The 19,019-nt window shown below is 38.9% G+C and overlaps 1 protein-coding gene across 8 annotated transcripts in view; it reads right to left on the bottom strand.

The window, feature by feature from the left end:
* The window catches only part of LOC109034475 (retinal degeneration A), a 237,719-nt gene that overhangs the window by 134,535 nt on the left and 84,165 nt on the right, over nucleotides 1-19,019 (bottom strand). For all 8 annotated transcript variants that reach the window (XM_072298976.1, XM_072298977.1, XM_072298979.1 and 5 more), the window contains exon 4: nucleotides 12,984-13,131. In XM_072298976.1, the coding sequence (XP_072155077.1) occupies nucleotides 12,984-13,131 (148 nt within the window). The remainder of the gene's footprint in view (nucleotides 1-12,983; nucleotides 13,132-19,019) is intronic.

Below are 19,019 nucleotides of genomic sequence, written 5' to 3'. Positions count from 1 at the left end.
GAGTCAATTTCGTGCTGTTTAACCATAAGCGTTCAGAAGTTCGAATAGGGAATATTCCGGATGTTGGGAGGCATCTGGTGATTGAAAAAAACATCAAAGGCCGAGGAATATTTCTCATCTCGACCCATTTCACGACTGGCTGAATGCGAGCCCTTTGTGACGCCAAGCGAAGCTTAAAAATGCCGAGAGATAGTGTGTTTTCTATCGTGCGTTAATTTCAACATATAACAATGAAATTCTCATGATAAAAGGAAACAATATTGAGCACAAGATTGCCTCACAGAAGTTTCACAATTTGTGTGACCTCTGAGAGCAGAATAGGGCTTTTACCACTTTGAATACATTTTGAAAGTGTTTTGTTTATTTTTTGATCTTCAAGTCCTTGAATTTTTAGAAAAACTGCTGAATTTACACGGAAGTCTTGGAATTTGCCAAATACCATGATAGTCACTTACGACCGCTCGGATGATTTGTCTTTCCTCCTTTATATCTAATTGAGGACTTGATTTCAAAATTTCCCGTTGTGTAAGTTGTTTCCTATATAGGATTTTAAAGAGGAAACATGTGATGGTTTATCCTACTTCAGACATTGTCTAATGGCCCATTTACTGAACGCGAATAATGTAATGAATATTGGATCGATAGTTTTTCTTAGGGAAATAAAAACATTGATTCATGAAACAGAGGATTTAAATGCCGAAAAACACGAAGATGTATCATAAACTGCCAAGCTAAGGTAGAACGTCGTATGAACATTCGAGAGTTGCCAAATTTCCCGTGTTAAAACATGTATTTTTGACAACATTCATGCATACTTTTCATTGAAATTTTCAGAAATTTTAAATGAAAATGCGTACAAAATTTTCTAAAAAATTTGGAAAAGAGTATTCGCAATTTTCCTATGAAATTCGGTTGTTATCGAAGGAAACTTGGCAACGTCTAAAGCTCATACGGCGTTCTTCCTTAGCACGGCGGTATAAGGTACAGTAGCTCGATTACTAAAACAGCACTGATGGGGAGATACCGCGGTTCTAAAGGAAAAGGAAAGAAGATCAGAAAAAATTTACATTTTTGTGACCCTCAGCAAGACACCAAGTAGAGCAAATGAAAGAGATGACACTCGGAGACCGGAAAGTCAGAACATCATCTTGAACCTACTTGAGTTCAAAAACTCGAGGGATTTCGAGACCCGCGTACACAGCCTCAAATTTCACAGGGCGTTTTTATACATTCATGCTCAGCCGAGGGGGAGAGGATGATTGGTGGTATGGAGCGCTAAAAATTCATAACCAAAAAAGAGCACTGAAGTCATCGCGAGAAACGAATGACGAGATCAGCGAGGCGGCAGGAAAGGTAGGCAATGAAAACTTTCAGCGTATTAGAAACAACGCCACCAAATTGCCACCAATTCCCCTACCGAAAAATCAATCCGAAATCAACGGAAAATACCATGCAATTTGGCAACGGTGATTTGGATTCACATTATTAAACATAACTCACGTCTCCAAGTGGCGTCAAATGGGCATGGCCGCGAGGATTACCCAACCGAAGAGACTCTGAGTCGCTCGGAGTACGTTTCCACCCCTTAGGGTTGTCAAATTCGCCGCAATCGAGGAGGGGCACAGGCACCCGATGCAGAGGACCCGGCAAGACTTGCAACGTGGAATTTAATAACTTCTCGCTTTTGACAAGAACTTTACTTTCAGCACACCGGGGCTTGAGGGAGGCTCTGCGTTTTTAATTTGATGCTTCAACTTCACAAAATGAGCCGTTCCTGGGACTCTCGGTTATGGGTACTTTCGTTTTTAAGTATACCATAAATGTTACGTAAGAAGCGATATTTTAAAAATGTTCCACTCATATATTTGATTATTTTCAAACATAAATGTTACTTTTACGAGAACATCTAGCAGTAGAAGGGATGAAACTGAAATACGCTGCTGTACACAAAAATGGTAACCCTACATTTTTTAAGATCAGGTGCAATGCATGCCGAAGGGGGTATTAAAACTTTAAGGAATGTTTTCGGTGTAGAGGCGAAGGTCCTCCACTCGGAGGGAAAAACGGACCAAATTCTCTCCACGAGGGATTGGATAGAAAAGATTTAATTATAAAAGGTTTGAGGCTTGCTTCGCACTCTTAACTGGACTCGATGCAAGGGCGGTTAAATAGGCTGCTCAAGATAATGTAGAGTGTATCAAAACTAAATTATACAGACACCCTTAAGGGTTAATAATCGCCATTTTAAAATCATAGCAAGAGAAAAAGAGATTAAGCCGTACAGTGATTGCCATGGGGGTAGAGCCATCAGAAAAGTTGTTAATGCCTCTTGACAACATTTTGCACCTCCTAGCATTCAACTAAATGGATTAGCCGAGGATAAAAAAGTTGAGTTTTAACTTCATGCAGAGAGATACGGAGAGTAAGTTGGAGAGCTATTAAAATGCGCCTACATATTAAAACTTTCCGTGGACTTTAAAAATGAAAAATGAAGTAAGCCCCTGCAGATTATTCACGATCTCCAGTTTTTCAACTTTTCTGTGATAAAATTGAGAAAGCAATATCTTGGACCAGATGTAATCAAATTCTCAACTCTTTTTTCGATGAATTAAATACGCGTTACATTTTTCACAAAAATTCCCACCAAGAAAAAAGAATAAAAAGAAAGAAAGACAAACAAACAAAAGAGAAACTGAGGAGAAAAGAGAAAAGGAAAGAAAATAATTCCTTGTGTACGCCACGGTATTCACCCAATATCACTTCTTCTCGCTTACGAGCGTAAATATTTAGGGATTTCACTATTCACACAATCTCTGTAAGAGGATTACTTTCAAACATCAAAGAGGAGCTCTTCGAATTTTTAATGACATGAAGATTTCTGTAAAGCTGAGAAAATATTCACCATAAGTTTGTTAACATCGCTAATTTACCTAAATTTTACAACATAAAGGCCAATTACGTGACAATGAGCTGAAATTACTTTCTAAGACCATTTAACGAAACATCCAAGTAAATTGTTTCCATCTCTTTGTAAATAAACCAAGAGCTAAGTACAGTCATTTTGAACTGATTTTAAATCATGCTCGAGTTCAAAGGTTTAGTAGATACCAACAAAGATACGACGCAAAATTATAAGAGATATCAACAACATTAACGCTACATTTTTTGTAAACATACGTTTATGAAGTGTTGTCCTCTCATAAATAATTTTCTCCCTGACGCGGTCAAAAATGAGGTAATGGTACTCAGAATTATCTTTCCAGCAAGGCTACTTTTGTAATACTGTCTTGTCGTTAGGCTAGGGAGAAAATCAAATTTCAATGAGTCTGTTGCATGCAAAAGATGCAACTAAATGCGGGGCACGTCAAAAAAGTCTGAAATCCATTCCTTTGAGCGCAATCTGCTTAATTTACGACACGCTTTTTCAAGTTTCCCCGCGTCTACGGGCAGTTTTTCTCAGTCACCGCCGACCAGGTTTGCACAGGCGGAGGAGTAAACGAAACCTAACCGGAGTACACAAACGATTTCACTAACTTTTTCTACTGTATAATTTCAATAATTTTCAAGTATTTGTTTCCTTTTTCATTCTTTACTTTGCAAAAACAAAAGCTTTGAATCAGTTGAAATCTTACGCAAGGAGAGTTTATAACAGTTTGCAAGATTATTTGTTAATATGGGTTAGGTCTTTCTCCGGGCAGTCTGATTAACGGCCACCGAAAAAAAAACTGCTCACATGTATACGCGGTAAATTATTTTGAAAAAAAAAAAAAAAAAAAAAAAAAAAAAACGAGTTACAAACTACGTAGATTTCGCGCCAAGGAGTAATTTTCAGACTTTTTTGATGTGCTTAGCGTGACTTTCGAGCAAATTAACCCTAGAGGATTGTATTCAGTGTGCTGTATCTCTTGTACGCAACAGACCCATTGGCCCTGTAAATCTTGGTCCCACTTATTTCCCCTGACCGCATGTCGGAAAATTGCCTCCCTTAAGCTGACAATAAGGGTGGAGGACACATTCAGAGTGTGGCTAATTCTTTCCTCGTCGAGATCTTTTCGAGCCTTATTCTCTCAACCTCCCTCATTGAAGGCTTTCTTTTCACAAGATTCGGAGGGGCTTAAAATCTCGCACTCTCAGAAACCGTTATCATTCAAGTTCCAAGTGATACTCTCTTGATTCCAAGTCTTTTGGACTCGCTTTCCGCCCTAAAATTGAAAGTAAATTGAAAACTTGATCATGTAGAAAATCACGTGTGAATGCTTTTAGGAGAGTCTCTCGTTGATAAATCCGGATTAACCTTCCTCATTATTGCTGGGCTGATAATGATAAGTCCTTTAGCAGCTGCCTCCACAATGGAGCGTTAATTTTATTGCCTGTGTTGAAGGGACCTAGCGATAAAATCCGAGCGGCAATTTTCCGCTCAACAATTGTTTCGGATACGAAGTTTAAGCTCTGTGCTGGCAAATCGAGTGCTACGGAACAATACCGCCGAACTGACAATTTTGGCAAAAATGAGTTAGCTACTTTGCCGCACTCTACGGTAAAAAATACGCATGCTAATGATTTTAGTTTTTTTCCAATTCTGCATTGACGCTTTTTGACGCAGAAAAAAAATTCAAATGTAACCTCAAAAATACAAAAATGGCGAAGTCATATATATATATATATATATATATATATATATATATATATATATATATATATATGAGTCGCTTTTATAGCGCTCTTTGGCGCTGTGCGACGCCTAATCGCCACAAAGCTCGGTCTTCCCACAGGTCATCAGGGAGTTGACAATCTCTTATCTCATTTAACACCCCCTGTCGCCAACCTCTCACTGGGCGTCCCCTACGTCTCCTCCCAGGAGGAACCCAATCAAGCATCTTTTTTGGCAGCCTCTCTTCCGTCATCCTATTGACATGACCATACCAAACAAGTTGTTTGGTCATGACGTCGAACACGATGTCATTTTCGACTTCCATTATCTGACGCACTCTATCATTACGGACCCGATCTCTCCTAGAAATTCCTGCTGACCTTCTCCAGAAATCCATCTCCGTTGCTCTTAGCATATCCTGTGTCCGTTTCTTCAGCTGCCAAACTTCACATCCGTATGTCAATATACTTTTGACTACAGCGTTGTATATCCTCCTCTTGTTATCTTTGGAAATCCGCTGATCCCAGAGGATTCCATTTAACATCGCTATAGCCTTCCTTGCTAAGGTGTTCCTTTCCCTGATAGCTTGATCCGTCCTTCCATCCTGGGTCAACCGCACTCCCAAGTACTTAAAGTGCTCGCAGCCTTTGATCTGCTGCCCATCCTCCAACTCAATGCTTTGCTGATCCTTTGCTGAAGTCCTCTCTTCGTCCTTCAAAATTTTCAGTTTGTTGATACGTGGTATTGTTCCTTGGTCATCGAAATGTAGTGTTACATACCACAGTGCAGTGTGCAGTGTGGTTGTAGTGTTACAACTTTTAGAAAATGTTGATGATTCAACAATATATTCAAGATATTAATCCATCATATTCGTCAGCTGTTAAAAATGATTGAATATTTATTGAAATTTTTTTCGTCTTTTTTTCTGATTCTTGCCTTATGATTTTTTTTCTATACTACATATTTGCATTTTTATTTCTTCTATTTCGGCCGGGGAACTGCCATAAAATGCCGTAATTTCTCACGTGTTGTTATGTTTGATTTTATCATTGCTAAAAATTTGTATACTTAAGTATCAGGGAAAACGAAGGCAAATCGGTTTGAAAATAGCTTCCCAGCGAATTATGTGGAATTTGGCAATGCATTTAAAATTCCGTCTAAAAAATCTTAATGTAGATAACACAACTGCGTGTATATGTTTCGAATTTTTTTATGCCTAAATTACCAGTGGACACTCAAGCAAGCAAAACCACAGTTTCGAAGTTTAGAATACTAGATATTTCTCTTGGTCATAAACCAGGAGTAAATATTGGTGGAAAAATAGTAAAAGATGATTATCGCTTAATCATAATTGATTGATTTCAAACCATATCCTATATAAACGGTATCACCAAAGGACGAGAGGAGGACGAGGACGCGAAGACACGCCGCGCCGCCGGCCGCAGCGTGCTGTTAGTTCAGGCGCCGTGATACAACTATTCGTACTTGATGGATGTCCATGTTGCATAGCCAAAAATTGAAGGCGCTTTCGCTTTCTTCATGCCAACCGCTTATAGGAACGACGCAACGACGCGACAGTGCGATGTGAAAGCGCTATTCCCATTTGGACTGCGTTTAGCAGAAATTAAGGAACCAGGCCACATTAGCTATGGCCAAATTTAGTTTGATAGTTTAATTTGTTACAAGAGAACGTTTGTGCGGATTCCTTTGAAAACTTTAATGAATTTACTTCGCGCTACCTAAAAAATTCACCGGAATTTGCACATAAATATGTGAGAAAATTTTCAAGTAAAAAATTGAATTGTCCTATGGATATTTTGCAATAGCTGATGTGGCTTAGTTTCTTTCTGCTTAACGCGGTCCATTTGTGAGGGGTTTAATTTCGAGCACCTTGTGTTCAATGAAAACAATTAAGGCAGAGATATGCTAAAGAATCATTATTATCACTCATAACTAACGAAATTCAACCCAGATTCAAGGTAGATGGTATCGCAGTCTGAGAACGCAAACGCAACGCCGTTAGTGCCAACACGTTGGCACATTTATTCGTACTTGATGATAGATGTTTATGTTGCATGGCCAAAAATTGAAGGCTTCGCCATGTCTTTAATACATCTGTTGTGATATTTAAATAAACACTGATTCCGAAACCAGATTTTAACAGCGCGACGTGGACTTTTTCGGAACCAAGCTGAAGATTCACCTTAACTCAAAACGTTGGTTACTTGGATTGCATTTTGCAAAAAGGAACCAAGTGCATTCCAATGTCGCTGAGATAGTGCAAATTTTTTCACCTTGCAAATATCAACTGATCATCTAAACAAGTTTCATCTGTACTCTCAATAATCCAAAAATTCAAGACGAAATTTACTATTGAAAAAATGTTGTGCGTGATTACAGAGATTTTATCTCAAAGAATGTAGGTTGCACAATCTTAGCTACATTGGAATGCTCTTGGTTCCTTTATGCAAAATGCAATCCACTTGTTCTTACTGAGTATTGGGAACGTATCGATAGACCCGTGGAATATTCTCGAGCTGCCCGTGAGCTATGACGTAGGTCCGAATCGGTTGATGGCGTCTATATTAAGCCGATCCGACGCCCCGTATGAGGCGTGACAAGTCAAAGCCCTCTCCAGGCCGGGGTCCGCCGGGTGGTCGAACCCGCGATGATGAACGGGAATGGACGGGACGCAGCCCTGACCTGGAGATCCGCGAGGGGGGTTCGAATGTCCCGCACCTGAGCTGTATGACAGCCCGTCGTCATTTGACAGATCTAATGGGTAGTTAGTTCCCTGACCGCAGCTCCTCTCTCCTTGATTTCATTTCCTTCCCGACTCACTGCGAATCGCCCCGTTAGGTCGTTCGCTTTGGCTTTATGATGGAATAAAGACCATTATGAAGTAGCCCGGGCCTCCTCCACCTCTTCTCTCCCCGCGCGTCTTTTTGAGACCCTCTTTCTCTTATTTTCCGCCTTTCTTCATTTTTTATCCTTTAGGATGCCCGAACCCGGAGCACGTTCCATTATCGTCGCCTCTCTGACCAAAAAGCGTATCTCGATTTCCACATGAGCTCTGTTTCACGTATAAATCCAGGCTTTCCGGGGCTCGTGCGCAAATCGAGTTATACCCTTTCGTCGGAGCACGTTATCTCCCGTTTTCGGAGACGAGTTCCGAGCCCAACGATGCGAGTTTAAGGATATTTTAGACCAGACTTGGGTCTCTGAATTTTCTCCTCGTGAACATAAAGGGCTTGCGTATGAGGCTTAAGGGGCAATCTTCCTCCCTTACCCCTTCACTTCTTGGGCTCAAGGGGTTTTTATTGTACACTCTCGGAAGTTTTTTGGCATTTTTGCAGGTGTATCTTACTACGAATTTGGTGGTGAACGTATTTTCGACTCAATGTCGTAGTTGAAATTATTAAATCATGTATTGGGGCTAAAAGGAAAACTGTTCATTATTCTGCCATGCTAAGGAAAAACGCCGTATGAGCATCCGAATGTTACCGAATTTCCTCTCAGGAAATAATTATTTTTTAAGAAAGTTATGGATATGTTTCCTTAAATTTTTAGACTTCTTAGATCAAATTACGAACGAAATCTTCTGAAAAAATCGGATGAGCAATATTCTCAGATTCTTCTGAAAATCTTTGATTTGTTGAAGGAAATTTGGCAAAGCCTGATGGCTCATACGGCATTTTTCGGTAGCACGGCAGTATTATGGTGCAAAATTTTGACATTATAATTAGCCTATGATTTGAGAACATAAGGAAACGTAACATTCTATTAAAAATTGTTTTAATTTCGAAAATTTTATTCGGGCTATAACTCCTTGATTGTGCTGCGAGATAGCTAAGGGTGTAAGTCAATAATAAGAGCGTGAGAAAAGAAAAAAAAAAAAAACTTCGAGAAAATACAGGTGGAGAAGGAGGTTAGGGAAGCAAATGAGGCTAATTTAGCAAAATATGAGAAGAGAAGGAACATAGTAGGATAAAGAGGAAAATAGATGAGAGGATGACTTCGAAGAAGATGATGAAGGAAAAATAGCAGAGGGGTTAAGATTTCACAATTTAGCCCCGTCACAATTTGGACTGAGTTCATCAGAAAGGAACAAACCCATTTCAAGCTGAAACTGAGAAAAAGAAGTTTGAAGTTTTATTCCTGCATAAGGCTCAATGTAGTGAATAAACTTTACCTGCTCTTTTCACAGACTAATTTCTGATTTTTTTACTTCTAGTTTTAGTTAGGAGAAAGTATACGGCTAGTGGAACTCGAAAACATTCTTATCTTAATTCTACCGAGTTGGTTTTTTTTTCTGATAAACTCGGTCCATTTGACCTCATGCGCTGACAACTGATCGAAAATATTCAACCACGACCTTCAAAAAAAGAACTGAAAAACAAGACGCCGCTTTAATTTTTGTCCCCAAAACTCCGCAGCTTTAGGGACTCAAACTTAAAATGGGTGTATCCCATAACAGCTTCTCGGTTTGCTTCTCATATGTTAGAACTTGGCTCTTTTTTCTGACAAGTTGGGAACATTTTAATGTATTAGTACACGTTGCGAACCAAAGTTTGGGGCACGCGTGAGTAATTTTCTTAATATTGATCTCTCTAATCCTCTCTCGTTACGGAACAGCGATCCTCGTGTGAGCTCAAAATGACGCACGCAAAGTTTCGAAGCCCATCTCTTGACATGACTGTCGAAGCGAGACAGTTTCTCAAAATCTGCCCGTCAAACATTGGATTTTTCTCAGAATTTTCGTATCGATCGAGCCAAACTTTGCCTGCAAATTAGGTTAACTCGTTCTACATTCCATGTATGCATCAATCCATCGATTTAAAATCCTGCACACCGTACAACACATCAACTTGGAGGCTCAATCTCAACTCTTCCATGTTGGTACTTCTTCGTCCGCGTCGGATCCAGTTTTTTTGATACATACATATAATTTGCTTTACAGCACTCTCTTGCGCTCTACGACTCCTAACCTCCACTGCTTTCTTGCAAACCGCAAATCTTGGGGCATTGAGCACCTTAACATTTCCGCTTCAATACTTTCCCTCCAACCTTTCATTGGGCGCCCTCTGCGTCTTCTCCCAGGAGGAACCCAATCAAGGACCTTCTTCGGCAACCTGTCTCCTGCCATTCTCTGGACATGACCATACCAAATGAGTTTTTTTGATACATTGATAAATAGTTACCGATTTCAGAGATGAAAGATAAGAGAAAATAAACGACGACCTTTCATAAGCGATTTATGGGGATAAAAAAGTCTAAGACTTTGCCGCGGTTATCATAAGTTTCATGGCGATGCGGATTAGAAGAATCTGATTTCCAGAACCAGAGAATTATGCATATCGACGGCGTAAGTCCGCAACCACGTGTCTTATTTGCGGTGTATGAAAATCTCCGCTCCTATTTTACTTTTTTAGGGTGAGCAAATCGACATCATTCCTTTAAGTTTTCGCAGAATTTTCTCGGCACTTAGAAGAATACGGCATTTTTTAAGAATTGCCATTGAGTAGTTTTTCAATAAAAAAATGAAGTATGACAGGAAGTTTGCGACGTCGCAAACCGAGATACGTGGTTGCGGACTTACACTGTCGATATAATAAAGAGGGCTCCTTTCTATGCGATTCTCTGTTCTTTTTTTCTCAAAGACACAATTCATTCAATTCGGTCGACTGCAAGGCTCAAGAAATTCAGTAGGGCACTAGAGGCTTTTTGCACGAAGGAATTTTTTTAGTTAACTCAACAAGGCGAGCACATAAAAGGCAGTTCCTATTCTGAGAAGAGAATAAAAATTTTACGGCACTTTTCGAGGGTAAATGCAGCATAACTGAGAGGGAACGTAGATCTAAAAATGCTCAACACAGCGAGAACCGTAGCCTGAGGTAAGATTAAGTTCATTTCCTTGTTGCCAATTTTTGCAACTAATCTTTTGACCCACTTATGCTTTAGAATTAGTCTTGATGATGAAGCTCCATCTTTCGTCCTATGGAAGAATTTACCTCAAACCCTTTCAAGAGTGAAATCGCTGTATTTTTTGTTTTTATTTTTTTGCAGGGATATTTCAATTCAGAGATCTTGCTTTACAAATCTAAGATATGTAATTGAGTGAGGCCATATTTCAGTTCAGAGGTCATCGTGAATCATTCTTGCCTAACGAAGGTTGATGAGCGGCTTGTTGGGCAAAAAATCTAGATAAATTGCTGATTGATGGCTGATGAAAGTCGGCATGATCACTTTACTAGGCGAGTTTTTGCCGATTGAGTTAGGATCGCTAAACCAAGTGCTCAACTTTTTGGTAAGCAGTCTTCATTCTGCGGATTAGAGCATTAATTTTCGAGAGTCATTTTTACTCAATAGGGTACACGTAATTTTGGGGTCTCTAAAATATATCTCCTCAGTTCTCTGGAGCGATTTTCAGCTGTTCTACATTGAAAGCAATAAATCATTAACGATAAAATTTTCGAAAGCGAGTTTCTTTCAACATTTGTCTAATTTGATTTAGATGAAATCACTAAACCAGCTTAAAGAGCAAAATCCGTTTTAATTGTATAAACACGAGACCTATGAGAAAGCCGCAAGCTCAGAAAAATTGACGTTGTCTCAGACGAAACAACCGTAAGGGATACGATAAGGATTAGAGCCAGAGGCCTGTCCTTTTCTTATTGAGTTAAATGATTCCTGATTTCTGCGAATTTCCAATCTTTAAATTTGCTTTTTGTGTATCTTTAACGCAACCACGAGAGCAGAGAGCATGCAGAGGATAGGACTTGCGGCCATATCTTTCCCAACACTAGCCTAACATGAAACTAAAAAAGGCCCTTTTTTAAAGTTGAAATTAAAATTCGTCGATGTTTAATCAGTCAAACGATTTCCGCGAGCTTTTCGGATGATTGGTGGCAATTTGACAAAGAACTGCGAGGCCTCTTTCAACAAAATCCGCCATCAATAAAAACCTATGGAAAAGGATCGATAAACAGGGTGTTCGCAACGAACACCTTAGTAATCGATTCTTTACCATGGCTTCAAATGGAGAAATATCGATAATCGATCATTCACACCTCGCCACCGGAGAAAAGGCCCGAGAGGAGGAAGTACTTTTCGATGGCCATTTTGTCAACTTCCGGACGATGCATCTTAGAATCGCGGCGCTCAGTGGATCGAGTCAATTAGAAAGGTTGGACATGACCTATTTGACTACAACGTCAAATTTTGATGTTTATTTCGTCAAATTTAAAATTTTAAATAGTGATTCTAAGAGTGATTTTAAGGGTGATGAGAAGAAAATTTCACTAGGAAAGCAATGGAACCACATTTGGAACCTTAAAGATTTTCATAAGTGTAACAACCATACAAATAACATAATCTAAATAATATTTTTAAAATACTAAGCAATTTAATTGATTTTAATGAAGTAAAATACCTACGAGATAAAGATAAATATAAAAAAACGAATGAAAGACAGGGACTGTCACTACTAAATAAAAATATGCTCTACCTGATTAGCCCCAATCCACATGAGTAGTGTAACAGTAATCACAAAAAAAGTACACGAAATTTAAAATAGGATATAATGACTTCATTTGCAAAATTTCCCATTACAAAATAAAATTAATATTGAAATTGAATTGATAAAAATAAGGCCCCCCCCACCCCAGTTCGTTGGGAATAGAACGTAAAATCGCATGTGAAAACAAGTAGTATCACTCTGGCTGATAGTATAATTGAATCAGTAAGATCGAAAACACACCGACTCGATATCTCGAAAATACTCAATTTTCATCAAAGACAGTCAATTTCTACGAAGGTCATCGAAGTTAGCGCATCTTTTCTAACATGGACCTTTAAAATGTCCTTAAGACTTGTCTTCCGGTACCAGAAATCTTTTTCTTAGATTAATTTCTTCATCTACTGTGCAGTTTTGTGTGTGTCTTGATTACTTTCATTTTTTCTGAGTTAATGTATTTTCGTTTTCACTGATTCAATTAATTTTTATAGACCGAAATCCTTCATGCAGTGATTCTGGGATTACATCCCGTTAGAAACTAATTTTTAGAACTAATTTTTATTTATGGTTTAAGGATTTCTGGATTTCCCCCCTTTCTTGGATTTCTAATTAAATGATTGGTAATTACCTATTTTTGGTATGGGTTTAAGTTTTTAGTAAGATTAAAGATTGATGGACGTTTTGAGCGCTTAAATTTTCCAAAGTTTGTGGGAGCTCTCCTATTGACTGGATCCACTGTGCGGCGGGGAGAGGTGGCGCCGTGGCGGTTTTTATTGCGTTATTGTGTGTGTTTATCGAAGCGTGTGGGGTACTCACCGTGCAATCGCCCTCTCCAACGTAGCAGAAGTCCCCGGAAGCGGAAGTCGGGACCCACAAGTGCTCGCCGTTGGTGGCCGTGTCGCCCCAGTCGGGCGTCGATCTTATTTGCCGCGGACCCGATTCCCCGTCACCTTGCACAGCTTTTCTGAAACACAAAAAACAAGTATCTCGTCAGTCCCATGCTCGTTTTTACCAAAATTCGTCGTTTCCCTCACGAAAGAACGTAACTAAAGCTCAGCGTTGCAACATTGCCCATCGTAAATTGCATTTTTACCATGAGAATCTCGAGCGTATCTTTCTGAAACTATCCCTGATTTTTATGTCCAATGCGCGCTTTCACCAAAATTCGTCAATTCCCTCACGAAAGAACATAACCATAGTTCAGCGTTGCCAAATTTCCCATCTTAAATTGCATTTTTACCAGAGCATCTCTTTCTGAAACTTTCCCTGATTATAATGTCCAATGCGTGCTTTTACCAAAATTCGTGGTTTCCCTCACGAAAGAATGTAACTAAAGTTCATCATTGCCACATTTCCCCTCGTAAACTGCATTTTTACTAGGAGAATCTTGGGCGTATCTTTCTGAAACTATCCCTGATTTTTATGTCCAATGCGCCGCTGTCACCAAATTTCGTCGTTTCCCCCACGAAAGAACGTAACAAGAGCTCAGTGTTGCTACACCGAAAAAAAAAGAGGTGCTGTAGTAACATCCTAGATGTTAAAAAAATGTGCGACAACTCTTGGATGTTGTCATTACCACTATGGCTGTTAAAGTACCATCCTAGGATATTGTCATTACCACTCTGGCTTATCTAATGCATTGTTTAAAATCGGCATTTATTGACCAAATTATGTAAAAATATTGAAATTCCACGGTGAAAAATTGCAATTTTTTTATTTATTTAATCGCAATGAAGGATTTGCAGGTGTCTGAAATTTGATGAATTCAATATTCTATTGGAAACTACTGACTGAACTGAGCCCGAGAATATTCTTGGTTTCTAAATTGAACATTTATTGATGATTATGATCAAATGCACGTATTTATGCTAAAAGAAACCATGTTTCACGCAAATCCTATGCTTATAGTTCCTTTTAGCATGAATGAGTCCAAATGATCGAGTCTACTGAAATACAGGGTGAGCGAAAAGTCCCCGACCCCCCCTCTAACTTTTGAACGAATTGACCTAGGGAAATGAAACTTTGGGAATGTTCCTACCTCAAAGGGGACCATCTTTTGGGGGGTCAAAATTTTGGACCCCCCCTCAGGGGGGGACGGGGGCCCTCCAACTTTTTTTTTTCAAATAGCAACCCATATCTTGTGATACCTCATTCGAAAGAGCATAAAAAACCAAGAATTTTGGCGCAAACCGCAGATCAATATCTTAATTTTTGACCAAGTTATGATAGGTCAAAGGTCAAATTTGACCTATTTTCAAAAAATCATAACTCCGGTTCAAATTATCGTAAAGAAAAAAAATAAAACGGGAAAATTTACCAAATTGTGTCCGCTTTTAAGTAAAAATTGCAAAAATTACTACGATTTAATTTTAAGGGGGGGCTCGGACCCCCAAATACGTCAATTCAAAGGTCATTCAATTTTCCCGCGAAATAAGCCAATTTCCCCTGGATTTGCCTCCACATTATCTCAGTAAGGTCAAAATCAGTTCAACATTACGTTGGCACGACCCCAAATTTCGGGAAAAGTTAAAAAAAAATGATATTTAAACGGTCAAATTTAATTACCTTAAATTTCGTTTTTTTTAACTTTTCCCGAAATTTGGGGACTTGCCAACGTAAGGTTGAACTGATTTTGACCTTACTGAGATAATGTGGAGGCAAATCCAGGGGAAATTGGCTTATTTCGCGGGAAAATTGAATGACCTTTGAATTGACGTATTTGGGGGTCCGAGCCCCCCCTTAAAATTAAATCGAAGTAATTTTTGCAATTTTTACTTAAAAGCGGACACAATTTGGTAAATTTTCCCGTTTTATTTTTTTCTTTACGATAATTTGAACCGGAGTTATGATTTTTTGAAAATAGGTCAAATTTGACCTTTGACCTATCATAACTTGGTCAAAAATTAAGATATTGATCTTCGGTTTGCGCCAAAATTCTTAGTTTTTTATGCTCTTTCGAATGAGGTATCACAAGATAGGGGTTGCTATTTGAAAAAAAAAAGTTGGGGGCCCCGTCCCCCCCTGAGGGGGGGTCTAAAATTTTGACCCCCCCAAAAGATGGTCCCCTTTGAGGTAGGAACATTCCCAAAGTTTCATTTCCCTAGGTCAATTCGTTCAAAAGTTAGAGGGGGGGTCGGGGACTTTTCGCTCACCCTGTATGTGCATTTAAACATGAAATGCCATCAGGGCCTAGTGACGTCACAAGACCGTGCATTTTTTCACTTTTGAATCTATTTTTTTTACAATTTCCTATATTAGAAAAAAAATTGTAAGACATACTGCGAACTTGGCTCATCAAGCACTTTTAAAGTAAGCAAAAAAATTTGTCTTGCTAATTCTTCATTCTATTTCAATGATTTCATTACGCTGTGCTACGTGGAGACGAAGTCTCGTCATTTGGGAAGAGATGAATTCAGACTTAACCGAAGCATTGGGTGCAGAAATGACATTTCTTGGTTGCGGTGTTTCGCAATTATTATTGCTAATTTTTATTTAAGAGTGGAATTTATTGGGTGAATTTTCTGAAATTTCACGTTTTAGCACTGTGAAATCATGAAGAATTTTCAGTCAAAATATTTCTGCAAAATGTAGTCCAATTTTACTTTTTTATTGCAATTTATTCCGATCAATGCTAATGGGAATTTTGACCGCATTCAGCAGAGGGCATTAACAAACGAGATTACAGTGTTTTCAAAACCGAAAAGTTCCCTCTTTGCCTTAAAAAATACTGAATATATGTGCGGTAATAAAATGAGCACGATAGATTCCCTTTAAAATTAACACTTAACTCTGGAGAAACACAAAAGCTTTTTAGGCATTTGTTTTAGATGAAGATGAAGATGCAGGATGCGGATGCAGGATGCTAAATGCGATCCTTCTCTTGGTTGCAAAATTTCCACTCACGATCCAAGAGCGAGCTATGTAAATCGTAAGTAGAAACTTTTTGTGACTGCTTCTTTCATCGATTTATTTTGCTTACAACTTAGAATGAATTTCTATCCACTCAGAGTATACCACCGACAGGGGATTTTTCGATGGCGTATTTGACATTAAAGTATGGCGACGGTTATAAATGTCGCGCGAATAAACCAGGCAACCTTGTGGACTCCAAGCCAAGACCAGCAACAGGTGCATAGCGACAAACGCGCTTAGTAAATGTTGTTCGTTGACAATTTAATTTATGCTCGGTCCTTGTGCGACGCTGTAGTGGGGACGGATTTTGCTTCTTCTTTTTTTTGTCGAAAGTTTATTACGTTTTATTGAGCGTACAATGCATGAAAATTCCTGTTCCTTGTAAAGACATTTAAAACGTAACTACATTTTAATATTGCCAAGTTAGAAACCCCATTTTTATCAGAGGAATCTTGACAATTTCTGACTGAAAATTCCACTGATTTTTCTTCCGATCTCGTGCGAAAATCAGAAAAATTTTGGACAAAAATTAGGCAGGTACATTTTTACAAAAAATTAAATCGTCAGGGTCAATTTTGTGACCTTGGGATTGAGTTACGTTCCTTCGTCGGGGAAAGGACGTAACGTGACGTCATAAATGACCAAGTTAGAAAAGATGTGACCTCAAGATGGAGAAAATTGATTTGACACAAGCATACTTCATTTACAGTTCTTACAGATATTGATTCCGAACCTATTTCTGTAGGATGACTCCAAAATTCATGAACTTTTTCCGAATTTTCCTCTCAAATTGTTGGGTTCACTTTTAAGCAAACTTGTCAGTATTCCGTAAACAATGAGGTATGCAGATGCGCTAAAAATTCTTTCAGCGTTCACCCTTAGTCCTCTTTGCATAAACTCATTGTCAGTCAAGCTATCACAAAGCACATCACAAAGCTATCTAACCACCGCATCTATTCAGCGGTTGGTTTGTGAAAAACTAACGACAGTGCGAGTGCACTCGCTGGTAGGTAAATACGTCACTTTTATGTGCAATAAACACACAGCTGCTAACGGGGAACTAAGGCCAGTGCCAGGGTTGTAGTTTACAAAAATTTGAATTAGAGAGGCTGATAACTGTTTTGGAAGCTACAACCGTGGTATATGCATCATTCGCCTGATAACTTTATGCTGCACATAGAGCTAAATTTGGTGTATCTACTTGATGGTAAGTACAGACTGCATTTCACAGTGCTGCCGTGATCCTTTCACCAATTAAATCAATCATAAAAGTCAATCATTGAGATTCTTGACTACGATACCTGCCAAGTACATGAATGATACGGCATATTCCTTCTTTTTTCGTGAATAGTATGCTTTTTAGGAATGAGGCACTGCTTATCTGAACATAGAATAGGTTTTTATCCTTGAACCTTAAACAACGTTACATCAAAAGAAACAGAGTAGATGGTCATTAAAAAAAGGAGAAGAACGAAAAATCCTGACGAAAAAACGCATTAATGGATATGAAATATTTATGATAAAACGAAACATGATAGATCTACTGTGCAAAAGCGGATTCAGCAATTTTTCAACACTGGATTTCCTCAATTTAAACCGATGCTAAATAATCAATTCTTGGCGGAGCACCTGGCCCCTCCAAGAATCGATACATTTCCATAGGTTTAAATGGAGAAAAAATAATGTTGCCAATTTGCTGGATCCGCCAATGCTATTGTGTTGGTAAGAGAGCATATCTCTGTAAATAATGAACGCAGAGTTTCAGCAGTGAACAAATTTCAATGAAAATTTCTGTGAGGTTCAATCAATAAGGCACGATTCTGGAACGCAACATGCATGTCAGACCCGCATGACGTCAGGCTCAAAGAAGCAGAAAAAATTAACATATTAAGAATTCTGGATATTATGACTTTATTCAGGTGTTTTGCCATGCACACTGTAACAAAATCAGTGCAATGATGCATAATGCGGGGAGCAGCCCGAGGTATACGAGAGAAAATGTAAGAGGAGGGTTTTAAAACTCGGTGAATTTATTTTTATGACGCCGAGAGACGGCGTATTGGAGAATTCAATAAAAAGAGCATCAATCATGCTAGAAGTTGGGATGTAAGCGCGTGTCCCGGAGCACCTCTGGAGATGCATTTTTCAGCTTATGAACATGAGGTATGAGAAAATATGGTCGGAACGAGATGGAATCGCAGTTAATGAGGGACCGCAAAAGGGAAGGAAAAAGACAGAAAAAGAAAAAGCACGAGCACTAGTTCCGTCATGAGTTGATGATGAAAACAATAAGTTTTTATTATCATCCCTGAGCTGTTAACGGTAGGTCAGGTTTATTGATACTCCCGCTCTAGTTATGAACAGCATGATATTATTACTCATTATTGTGAAGATATATCTCAGGAAATATTTACGATCCATAATGATGGCTAAAAATTTATAATCCTGCGAATGTCTCGAGTTCCTTTTATATCACGAATAAAATAACATTGTTACCGTGCAGTATAAAACGTATCAAAACTTCATGCTCTGCTGATGGAGTGTCCTAAATTTTACTATGTTGCATGCAATTTTCATCGTACCAGCATACTGCCGTGCTAAGGAAGAACGCCGTATGAGCCTTCAGACGTTGCCGAATTTCCTTTGATTACATACGAATATACACGGAAAAAACGATAGTGCTGAGCACTAACTGTTTGGATCAAATGCAGCCAGCTAGTAAGGCAGTAGCGCTGAGACCTACAATCCATAGGGCTGGATCCTAAGGTTTCAGGGCTCGGCGCTACTGCCATACTAGCTGGCTTCATTTGATCTAAACACTTAGTGCTCAGCACTTTATCGTTTTTTCCATGTGCAGGAAAACTGGTGAATAGTTTCCACTCAATTTTTCAGAGAATTTTTTCCATAGTTAGATCTATATCATCTGACAATTTCAGGAGA

This window comes from Bemisia tabaci, chromosome 3 (assembly GCF_918797505.1).
Source record: "Bemisia tabaci chromosome 3, PGI_BMITA_v3".
NCBI classification, from domain to species: Eukaryota; Metazoa; Arthropoda; class Insecta; order Hemiptera; family Aleyrodidae; genus Bemisia; species Bemisia tabaci.
The sequence above is the reverse complement of the archived record's forward strand: the minus strand, read 5'-3'. Positions and strand labels throughout refer to the sequence as shown.